Source organism: Leptonychotes weddellii, chromosome 2 (genome assembly GCF_054177405.1).
Source record: "Leptonychotes weddellii isolate Sample4059 chromosome 2, ASM5417740v2, whole genome shotgun sequence".
Classification (NCBI taxonomy): Eukaryota; Metazoa; Chordata; class Mammalia; order Carnivora; family Phocidae; genus Leptonychotes; species Leptonychotes weddellii.
The window spans coordinates 116486837-116499262 of record NC_138370.1 but is presented as its reverse complement, the minus strand read 5'-3'; the positions used below and the strand labels follow the sequence as shown (position 1 = coordinate 116499262).

Genomic DNA, 12426 nt, shown 5'->3' with positions numbered 1-12426 from the left:
TATTGGACACTAAAAAGTTGAATTACTATTTAGAAATGTTGTAAGGAGGGGCGCCTGGGTGGCTCAGTTGGTTAACCGACTGCCTTCAGCTTGGGTCATGATCCCGGAGTCCTGGGATCCAGTCCCACATCCTACATAGAGCTCCCGGCTCAGCGGGTAGCCTGCTTCTCCCTCTGACCCTCTCCCCTCTCATGCTGTTTCTCACTCTCTCTCTCTTTCTCTCAAATAAATAAATAAAATCTTTAAAAAAAAAAAAAAAGAAATGTTGTAAGGATTTTCAGAATTAAATTCAGTAGATTTTATACTCTTGTGCTTCCTCTTTTAAACTTGTAGTGGCTTTACTGGGAGAGTATATTTTCCTAAACTTAAAAACATGATTCCTGGACCATCAACAGCTTAGACAAAATTTTTCTAGTCACGTGCAAAAGTCTGAATAAAGGCTTTGGGGAGGGTGACTTGTCTGAAGAAAAAAAAAAAACTCATGGGCAAATGCTGTGTTTTAAACCTGTGGAATCAGTGATGAAGTTTCTTAACATACACAGAAAGATCTACATATTCAGGCTATTATTCTTTAGCCCTCTTCTGTGTTTCTTCAAAGAATATTGCTTATGCCAATATTTATTTGCTTAACACTCAGAACAGTGTCTTGCACAAAATAAGCACTAAGTGCTTCACTAATATTAACCTAACCCTAACAGCTTTTGAGATGGAACTGTTCTTTTTCTCCACATTAGGCATCAGGAAACAGGAACCTAAGATGACCCAATGGCCTGTCCTCGGTCACCCAGCTTAGTGAAGGGGCAGAGCCAGGGTTTAAATCCTGCCAGTCCGGCTCCAGAGCCTGGAAGCTAAACCCCTTCGCTCCATGTCTCCCTGCTGCATTCCACCACCACCACCACCCTGCATGATGAATTTAATATAGCTTAGTGAATTTCCTAAATTAGATATTTTAGGTAATTGACCTTAACTGACACCTGCCAAGAAGAAGAGAAACTTGAAAGAGTCATTAGAAACACTCAATTCTGCATACTCACCGCTACATTTGTCTCTTGCTCCGTTTCTGGCACATAAGGGTAATGGTTATAAAACATATCATTTCGCACCATTTTTTTCCTCATTCTGCAGGGCCCTTCTGTCATCTCCAACATCCATTTGTCTAGATGGGAGCCGATGGGGGGACCCCACAACCCTCGCTCCCGCAACAGTTCGTACTCGATTTGGCACCACTCTTCCGTCACGTACTTCAGGGCATTTTGCTGACGCTAAGGGGAGGGAGTCCAGGTTGGTTTTCAAGCAAAAGCAGGAGTAATAATCAAAAGTCTACAAATAACTTACAACCAAGTTAATATTTGGAAACAAAACCAGTACGTATCATTTCAGTCAATATTATGAAAGTAAAATTATATTTATTTATGGTTACAGTAGCCTACTGATTTTGTGAGAAGGTGTGATTGTTGTGGGGGCCCAAGTGTTTACTTTAGCACCAAGTAAATGACAGGTACGTAAAAGGGAGAGGGTGTAGTACACCAGGACAAAGGAACACTGAAGCAAGCAGCTGGTAATACTACTTATGAAAATACACTGAAATGGTTAGTCCAGTGTAAGTCAATAGATAAACATGGTAATTTAAGGATGACTCTCCCCCTCCCACCCCTAAGTTATAAAACAGGTACTAGAACATGGACAGGAGAAGATCTAGTAAATCAGAGCAAGAAACATTGCCAGCATATTGGCTTACTGGTAAGCTTGGTAACATTTCCAAAGATTTTAAGTAAAGGATATAAACATGCAGCTCTGATAAAGAACTTGATGTTCATATAAAAAATAAAAGAAAAACCATTTTCAACTCACCACTGGGATAGATCTAAGCCATTGTACTTAAATGAAAATTTCTGAACTAGTATAACTTCTTGCTATTTAACAAATGTCAAGATGTATAGCAATTTAGCAGATGATTATAAATTATAACTACCTTATCTAATGGTTCATGGACTATATGTACATAATATCAATCTAAGAATAAAGATCTCTTTATATAGTGAAGATTACTGAATGAATAATCTTGAAATTACATGATATCACAGTAGTACTTACGTGTTCCGGCGGGGGGGGGGGGGGTGAATCCCCTATAACAACTAGCTAGTGTATGTATGCCCATAAAATATTAGCAGTTTATCATTCAGAAACCTTTGATAGATCTAAGTCAGCCACTTAGAAATAAAATATTTAGGAAATAAAATATTTAGGATAAGTTGTTGAGCAATTATGAATTCACCAAGAGGATTTCACTGAATTTATTTCTTACCAACATAAACACCAAGTGCCTACAATAAAAAATTATTTTGGCTTTAAATTTTTTTTGAATTTTAAGAGACTTTTCAGAGACTTTGATGCATATTTTCATAGTCTCCTTGTTAAGTCTGAAAGAGAGGGATTTTCTTGTATTTTAATATTTATTAGGACAACACAAGCAATATGTCAGTAGTTAATGTCAATGGGATTCAGTTGTGCTGATTTTCAGTTTGTTGTTTTTTTAATGCCATCTGCCTCTAGAAAGTTCAAATTTTTCTATCTTAAAAACAATGACCAAAGTAACCATTGGCAGGGATCATTAAAAACATCATCTGACGATGAATGCAGTTCAGCAACTTACTCTTAAAAGGGGTAAAAAAAGTATCATGAGAAACAGAGTTCTTTCTCACTTGAGGAATGCAAAACAAACCTTTATTGTGGTTATGAATTCTTACCTCCTGATATTCCTTATATTGTGTGTCTACTAAGTCACGGACAACAGCAATATGTGTAAACATCCACTGAGAAATCTCCTAACAATGGATGGAAAAAGAGTCTTAGTATTTCATGGATTTTCCTGTAAAAATGTTAACTAGCCTTAAAATAATGCCAAGTAAATTTATTAAAATTCCATTAAAGATACAACTATAAAACAAAACAGGCAAAACAAAAAACTGAAAGATTAATTATATGATGAATCTGGTGGAGGCTTGTGTGATAGGCACAGATCCACTCCCCCTTTCCCCTTATCCCTATGCCCCTTCAAGGCCAGGCTAGCTCCCACAGCTTCTGCAAGTGCCATCAGCACCTTCAGGGATGACCTCAGCTGTAGAGAAACCCCAAACCCAGGACTGGCTGATTTGAAGGTACGCAGGCTCAGCCATTTCAGCTCAGTACAGGTCAAGTGTGACAGGCCATTTTGGCCCCAAAGTTCCACTTAGGTCAGTTGAGCCTAGACCTGCCTTGTAACCTGGTATTTCCCTGTGACCAATCCTACTTCCTTTCCTACCCTTCCACAAATATGGACCACAAGGGCACCCGTAAAAACCATCTTGCAATAAACACCCTCTCAGTGTGCTTCCTGGAGAACCCAACCTTGAAATAGGGAATGAAAGATACACACTGTTTCTCCCAGACCCTTTTCACCGCTGCCACTAAGATTCTAGGATGGCAACGGAAGTATGATGGGGAAGAAATTAATGGAGGTAGGTAAGTTTAAAAAAAAAATCAATCACAAATATATGTGACAAGATTATAAAGAATAAAAAAAACATTTTGTTCTGCTACTGCTTTAAAATTTATATAATGATCAGTAACAAAATCATTAAAAGTTTGGGAAAATGGGGGGAAAAAATTACCCATAGTTTGATCACATATCAATAATCTGAATCTCATCTTATGTCCATTTACGAAGCGGGTCTGCATACACAACGCTCACAATGCAATTTTATCATAATAAATTGGGAGAAGTTTTCATAATCTGGGTTATTTCTTCTAAAAGCAAAAATGCAGAAATGTCCCACTTCAAATCGTGTGCTTGTACATGTTAAGTGTGTTATATAAAACACTACAGCTAAACCTTGAAATACAGATTTCTAATAATACCACCGATGAAAACAAACAATGTACCTGGGTGGAAAGACTGTGTTTATTAAGACCACTTTCCTTTCGATTCCTTCTTGATCCTGTTAACTTGGAAAGACCAAAGCCACTGCTGACACGGGACAATTTGGATTGTGTGGTGGGCACTAAAGCTTCTCCTCGACTTATGCATTTCTTTTCATGGGCTACGAGATTAAAATTAGATTACTTTACAATTTTCCATGTATTTATTAGTCTTACTTTTCACACTTCTGCATCATGGCCACAAATCACAATTCTGTAGTTGCCAAAAGCAGCTTACATTATAGACACAGACATTCTCTTAGATATCTCAGATTTACTTGCTGGTGATCTTGTGTAAGCATAGCTGCCTGACAATTAATGTACTAGCTCAATTTACATTTGGTTGAAACTTCACAGTTCTGCAGTAAAATGCAAACTTATTTTAACTGTATTCCGTTTCTATGTTAGTAACAATTCATAACTCCCCATCTAAAATATTTGGTGCTGCATATACTCTGGAATTGAGAAGGTTTTGAATATAAAAAGGTGATATGATACATACACTGTATGTTATATAATACAAGGGTCAATGGCAGTAAACCATAACTGGACACATTAATATTTCTGCAGCAAAATGTGTGAATATTTACACATAACGGTAAGTTAGGTTTTGCTACCAAGTGATTTTGGGCACCAAATTCATGAAAAAACCTTAGGTTTTCAGGGCTTTCTGAATTTCAGAATTATAGAGAAGGGATTATGGATTTATAGCCAAGACAGAGACCATAATCACATCTGTGAGCAATGTATCATCTTCCAAATTCATAGATGCCAGATGTGTAACACGTTTTAGAATTTTTTTTTTTTTTTTTTAATCTGAGAAGAAAAGCCAAATCTCAACATAGTCATTCTAGAATGGGTGTTGCTTTTCACTTCTGCCGCCGTCATGACATCCTTTTGGGAGAGTTTTAATTACGTATCTAAAGTGAACCCATATACAACAGTCGCATGTAAATCTGTTAGTCACATGATGTCTGAGGACCCTCTTACCCAAATGATTCTGCCAGCACTTTAAACCAGCTTCTTCAATGAGTGGCCTTGCTATAGCTATGTCCACATGACCCCTTTCGTTCACAGGTAGAGTGACTTTGAAAAGCTCCTCCAAGGCTTGTTTCTTACTATGAATCAATTCAGTCCAAACTCTATTGACAGCTTTTATGAGAAGCTGACGCCCTAGGAAATGAAGGAAAACAAACAAACAAAAAACCAACAAAAAACAATTTATCAAAAACACAATATAAAGGTAGTAATTTTCTTCATGTCTTACATCTAAGAATCTCATCTGTAGTACTTAATTGTCAAAAAAAATGCTTCAGATAGTATTAAGCTCAATAAAGAAAATTATTCAGCTAACCAATGTGGCTGGGTACTTGGAGAACTTAAAAAAAAATCTTCCTATGTATGCAGAAGACTGCATTTTTTATTTATAAAACTGGAAATTACATACACGTTTCATTGTCTAGCTTCTTCTATGTAAAACCTACCCCCATTTAAAAGTAAGCTTTTAAAATAAAAAAGCTTTACATCTGAATATTTAAAATAAGATCAAAATTAAGTTAGTTGTTCCTTAATATTTTATTAAAGATTTTATTTATTTATTTGAGAGAGAGAATGAGAGAGAGAGAGAGAACACATGAGAAGGGGGAGGGTCAGAGGGAGAAGCAGACTCCCCGCTGAGCAGGGAGCCCAACGCGGGACTCGATCCTGAGACTCCAGGATCATGACCTGAGCCGAAGGCAGTCGCTTAACCAACTGAGCCACCTAGGCGCCCTAACAAACATTTTAAAAGAACATTTACTATTAAATTCCATCTTGTTTTGGATTCCTTGCTAATTTGTCTGACTCCTGCTCTAGACCAATCTTTAGCAAGCATCAGTCACCTGAATAGCCTGTTCAGATTGCTGGTCTCCACCCACAGTTTCTGATTCAGTAGATCTGGGTGGGACCAGAGCATCTGCTTTTCTAACAAGTTCCCAAATGATGCTGATGTTTTTAGTCCCAGCACCTTGCTTTGAGAACCAATGTTCTGGACTGTCAGTTCCTTGGGGGTGTTCTCAGTGTCTGGGCTTCAAGATGGGTTAGTGAAGGACAGAGAATAAATTAATGCTTAAGTGAAGGAAAGAATAAGTGCTGGACTTCCAAAGGATAAAATCATATGTAAAACTACCACATTGTATGTATGGCTAGGGAGACAAATACTATTACAGTTATGACCTTCTACTGACCAATGTGCAAATCAGAAATGAATACACTCCAAAGATTTTAATGCACAATACTTATAAAAATCACTGGGAAAACTAAATTAAAAGAGAAAACAAATAAAAGAGAATAAAAATGGTAGCAGCAACAACCTGTCTCAAGCAGTATTTGCACCTCTAATGAGACCTGCCTAACACTACCAATAGGCAGCTCTCTTAAATGGTAAATGCCATGTTAGTATTGGTACTACTATTTGTGCAAATGTAAGTATCATCAAATCTCCCAGTGTTACCATGGAATGTTAGGGGCTAGCAGTATCAGTGGTTAAGTGGTTTACCCATCTTGGCATAAGGAGAGCTACAGCTAGTGGATTGGTTTACGTTGGTGGGCATACTGGTGTATGTTCAAGAGTGACCTATTGGAGCACTGGCTACCAATGTTGGCAGTATCTAAGGTGAGTTTTTTGGGGAGGGGACAGGGTGTATGTTAAAAATTGGAAATGAGGGGTGCCTGGGTGGTTCAGTCAGTTAAGCGTCCAACTCTTGATTTTAGCTTGGGTCATGATCTCAGGGTTGTGAGATCAAGCCCTGGGTCGGGCTAAAGCGCTGGGCTTGGAGCCTGCTTAAGATCCTCTCTCTCCTTCCCCCTCTGCCCCTCCCTGCTCCTATGATCATGCTCTCTCTCTTAATAAAATATTGGAAATGGGGAGAGTGGGGAGAGAAAAGGAAGAAAACAAATTGAGGTAATTACCTTCACTAATATCTTGGCTGTAACCACCATCTGGTTCAATGTCAGAGGGGATCATAATGTGCCATGTAGTCATGCGGGCTTCTGCTTCCAGTCCGAACCCATCCACATTGCTGAAAAATTCCAGTCAGTTTAAACTCTATGAAGGAAATGACTGTAGCTGAAAACTATAATGATTAAGTGTAACTCTGCAGAGAGAAGTAAATGCTGGCTCCATCACAAAGTTCCATAACTGGCAGACAGAGATATTCAGCAGATGCCCAAAAACAGAACTACTTTATCAAGAACATGCCATTTTATAGGGGTGATCTCACAAATCCACTTGACTAAATGTAATTAAACTAAACAACAGCATCAAGATGAGCATCTTAATATTTAAGGTGCTTTCTGATCACTATTAATATTTTTACCTAAAAATTACAGAAAGTTCCTAAGAACATTTTCCTCATAGGCCTATGCACCACCTCCCCCCAGTCTTTCATCCCACCACCCTTTGCTCCCGTACCAGTGAAATACTTGGAGTTTCCCCAAAGTGCCATATTCTTTCCTTCCCCTGGGCACTCACACAGATGGCTCTTTGTTCCCATATCACTCTTTCTCATTCTTTGTGGAGGGCTAACCTCCTCAAGCACGTTCAGGTTGTAACTCAGCAGGTATCTCTTCCAGCTAGGGGCACCTGTTTCATGCTCCCAAAGCACCATGCTTCTAGCAGAGCACCCAGGACACCTGACTGGTCTGTTTCCCCTCCTAGACTGCACATTCCAAAACCCTGCCACGGGGTCTTTCTTGCTCACATGTCATCCCAGTGCCTAATTCAGTGTCTAGACACTAAGTAAGCATCTGTCAAAGCAATCAATGGAAAAATCCTAATTTCACCCATTTAACATATAGCACTGCATTTATTCATTACATTCTTTTCTTTTTATCCCTCTTAACCTCCAACAATGTGTATGTTTATTTTAAAAGTAAACATTCTTTTTAAATTATATTTGTGACATAAGGTGATGAATGACCAATTTAAAGACAGAAAATTAAAGAAAAAAATACTCATTATTTCATTGCAAAAATGTAACCCTTGTCTTTTATATTTTCCATGAAGTTTTAAAACTGAGATTAAAAGGAAAAAGAAATGTTACTATCAAAAAAGTAGAACAAAGAATTTTGGTGGAAAACTATCAAAGATAAATTCATGGCGGCAAACTGAATGTGAAAAAGTTACCTTCCAACATGTAGATTAATAAGGCAGTGAGCCAGACAGCTAATGAATTCTTGGTCATGGTTCCCAGGTCCCAGGATCAAGTTCCTGTTGACAGTCAGTACCCGGAGCGAATCTAGGAGAGCTACTTGCTGCGGAACAGTTTTATGTGCCCGTGAGAACTGGTACAAGATGGTCCTATTGAGGCAGTGATAAACTGCATCGAGTGACAATCCCTGTGATCTTCTTTTTGACTAAAGATATGAAAGATACTTTATTTAGTAAAATGGACAGAAATAAATGGTCTGCTTCTCATTCACACATCAACATTAGGTTTATTTTGTACCAGGTGCCATGCTCAGTACAGGGTGCTAAGTTAAAAACTAAAAAGCTCTTGCAATGATGAGGATCAGAACCCAGGAGACACATAAATATAATTTAATGAGATGAGAGCCTCATGCCCCAGTGCAGAGAGCTGCTAACACTCCTGGAGGCACAGCAGCCTGCCTGAGCACTGTAAAAAAAACCTTATCAACTTACACCAACTTAAGGTATTTAAATCAAACGAAGGGGCTCCTGGGTGGCTCAGTCGGCTAAGCATCTGCCTTTGGTTCGGTTCATGATCCCAGGGTCCAGGGATCGAGCCCCGCATTGGGCTCCCTGCTCAGTGGGGAGCCTGCTTCTCCCTCTCCCTCTGACCGCCCCCCCCCACTCATACTCTCTCTGTCACTATCTCTGTCTCTCGCTCTCAAATAAATAAATCTTTAAAAAAATAAAATAAAATAAAAAATAAACCAAAAGGAAGCTATCCAGGTATCTGGGTAGCAAAAAGTGGGGAGATCAGTGAGAGACCAAAGCTTGAGAGAACCAGGCAACTTTATAAGGGACACGTTGGCACGAAGCTACGGATTAAGTAGGGGAAGGGTTACAATTCTACAGTTTTTATTCACTTTCAATAAGCTGAGCTTTATATTAAATGTTAACATTATCTTATTAGTTACATTTATTTCCAATAATTTTGACACATTAGGAAAAGTTTTTCAAGGAAAACATGTACTCTAAAACTAACAGTGACATTACCTGTGCAATTAGTTGAATTATAAAATCTATAAGAAGTTTAGATTCTTTGTTGAACATGCCTTGCCAAAGTTTGTCCACCACACGTTGTGTGAAATAAAACACATTGTTCACCAATACCTGGTAGCTTCCTCCACTGGTAATAGGCAAAGATGCATCTTCCCCTAAATTCAAGCAGGAAAAAAAAAGTATCTAAGAAAATTGCTATCAACCAGCACAAGACCAGGTCCTCCAACAAATGAGGCTAAGGCAAAATGAGTTCATCTACTACATTTAGAAATAGGACCACTAGGCTCTTATGTACTACTTTAAGAAAATGATGTTCGTGGCCAGAAATCCTGACAAATGTTGGAAGAAATAATTTCTACATGATAAAAGAGTTATGGATTGAGAGTGTGAAGTCTCTTATTGCTTGAGACCATCTGTGATAAGCAAAGAGTTCAACTTAAACTGGCAGTGACAGAGGATCTCTGAGAAAAAAGCTGTCAGGTTATTAGCTGTGAATCGATTCTGTGTAACTAATAAAGGGTAAAACAAACCATCAAACACAACTCTGGTTCTGAATATACCTTCAAGCACAATGAAGTCATATAGGAGAGGTTCAGAACAACTGTGAAAACTAAACTACAATCAGTGCTGGTGGGGCCAAGGGGCACCTCTCCCTCCCTGCACGATTACCTTCAGTTCTGTTTCTCCTCAAAAAGCTACCCAAGTGGCCTTCAGTGTGTTTGCTGTGTACACACTGCTTCAAGACTAAGCCTCCTAACCAAAATGCCTTCTGTAAGTCCCTCCTTCCTAGAAATTCTGGAGCCCTCTGAGTGTAATTATTATTCCTACCTAACTCTAAGTTACTCCATTATGCAAAACTCTTCATTTTGGGTTTTTACATAGTAAGACTGACACTGTGTAAAGAAGATTCTCAAGTGATAAAAACAAACACAGAAGTTTGACTTGACACCATGCTTTGAGAGTTACATGTTAAAGACAATACTAAAGATTTCTTGGCAGACTGACTTAGCAACAAAATGATAATTGAATAGGATGGAAGTTCTTTGATTAATATTACTGGGCACTTAAGTAGCAAACATGTTAAATCATTACTTTTCCTTCTCTTTTAAATTCTATCATTATTTTATATATAAATGTTAGCTCCACTGTACATGTATCAAGTTTTCTATTTTTATTGTAACTAGATAGGGACATACAGAAAGAATATCTTAATGTGTTTTGAATTTATGTCCTGAAGCCATCCTAAAGAATAACATAGGGGCGCCTGGGTGGCTCAGTGGGTTAAGCATCGGACTCTTGATTTTGGCTCAGGTCATGATCTCAGGGTCATGAGATCGAGCCCCACATGGAGCCCCGCGTTGAGCTCCGTGTCCAGCTCCACACTGGGTGGAGGTTCTCTCTCTCTCTTTCCCTCTGACCCTCCCCCCTAACAAGAGGATAACATATACATACTTCTGACCTAACAATCCTACCCATGCGTATATATCTTACATATGTATAAATATTGTACATATATATCGCCCATATGAACAAGAATATTTATAGAAGCTTTATTTCTATTTGTCTCAACCTAGAAACTACTAAATGTCCAACCACAACAAAATGGATACATTTATATGTTCAAATAGAATACCACAGTGATGAAAATAAATGGACTCTTGCTACAGGCAACAACATGGACACATCTCACAAATACCATGTTGAGTATATGAAGCTAGACTACAACAAATACATGTTGAATGATTCCATTTATAAAGTTCAAAAGCATGCAAAATGAATCTGTTGTTTTAGAAGTTGGGACAGTGATTCAGTGAGCAGTAATTGGATCAGGGCAGGAGGGAAGTGGGGTGCCTGCAGTGCATTTCTATCTGAGTGGTCTTATATAGGCATGATGTCTGGGCAATAATTCATGGAACTTTCTGTTTATAATTTATTTATAAGTATATCACAGTAAGTTAATTTTTAAAATATTAGACATTTGTAGAAATGTGACCTGTTTATGTAATACGGTTTTTATAACACTGTTTCTCTTTACTTGTCCTCTTCCTGCCACCCGACTGTCCAGAGGTGGACAAGCAACTTAAGTACTACCTGTTGTTGATTCTTTATCCCAGATTCAAAGGGAAGAGCTAGACAGGCCTCTTTCTCTTTAGAGAAAGGTACCAATACGAAGGAAAAATGCACAGAAGAGAAAAGATAAAATTAAAAAGGAGATATACTTGGAGTTTAGACAGAGAGTGATTTTAGGTATTTTTATAAAGTGAAAATAAAACACAGTATTACCCAATAAAACATCAGCTGCAAGCAAATGGTCCATCACACTATCCAAAATATAAGTTTGGAATTCTTTTTGCTGAGTTCTTGTAGATCTTTCAGGGGAAGCCTAATCAATGAAATTTAGAATTAGAAACAAACAACTAAACAAAGGTAAGGGCTCAATCATAGTTATATTACCATACTTACATAGTTACATTAAAAAAAAACACCCTATTGGTAAATAATATGACATGAGAGATGGTAGATATGCTTATGCGTTCTTTTATTTTTCTGACCACAGAATTAAAAAGAAGTGAAACACCATCATCTTTTGAATCCAGTCTTCAAAAACACATCTCACAAATATCATGTTTTGTTCTCTCTCCCTTTCCCTCTGACCCTCCCCCCCACAAAAAAGGGTAACATATACATACTTCTGACCTAACAATTCTACTCGTGGGTAGAGCATGAGTATTCTAAGTATTTAATGTAAGTATTTAATAAATATTTGGTAATCTACTAGTATACCTCACTTCCAAAGACAGCTGGCAATTTATTATGAGATACTGATAAAATCATAAAGCCATTAAAACAAATACAAAACCTCAGGAATCTAGTAATTAAGGGGGTAAAGTCAATAGGGAGGGGAATATTTATATCAAAAAGTTAACTAAGCACACAATTTAGCTCTGAGCTTCCTAGGTATCTAGAAGGAGGAAAAAAAAGATGATACGGTTTACAAAGCTTTTTATTGTCTATAAAAAGAAGCATACTAGATTGTCAGCAAGGTCCTAAAGTCCTAAAACTGTTCTTAGAGGAATATTCTCTGTGGATTTTTATAAAGAGGACAAATACCTTTGATAAGGATTTTTATAAAGAGGACAAATACCTTTGATAAGGATTTTATACAGTACAAAGATGATTTTAAAAATTATCTTGAATAAAAGCTTGCGGCACAAAGTTAAACTACAGTCCTCAGATGGCAT

General features: G+C 37.8%; 1 protein-coding gene across 9 annotated transcripts in view; it reads right to left on the bottom strand.

Annotated features, from left to right (window-relative positions):
- Positions 1-12426, bottom strand: part of WDFY3 (WD repeat and FYVE domain containing 3) — a 261467-nt gene that overhangs the window by 52291 nt on the left and 196750 nt on the right. For all 9 annotated transcript variants that reach the window (XM_081812198.1, XM_081812197.1, XM_081812195.1 and 6 more), the window contains 8 exons: positions 11468-11567; positions 9179-9339; positions 8123-8352; positions 6907-7016; positions 4948-5130; positions 3922-4079; positions 2748-2825; positions 1035-1262 (listed from right to left, as the gene is read on the bottom strand). In XM_081812198.1, the coding sequence (XP_081668324.1) occupies positions 1035-1262; positions 2748-2825; positions 3922-4079; positions 4948-5130; positions 6907-7016; positions 8123-8352; positions 9179-9339; positions 11468-11567 (1248 nt within the window). The remainder of the gene's footprint in view (positions 1-1034; positions 1263-2747; positions 2826-3921; positions 4080-4947; positions 5131-6906; positions 7017-8122; positions 8353-9178; positions 9340-11467; positions 11568-12426) is intronic.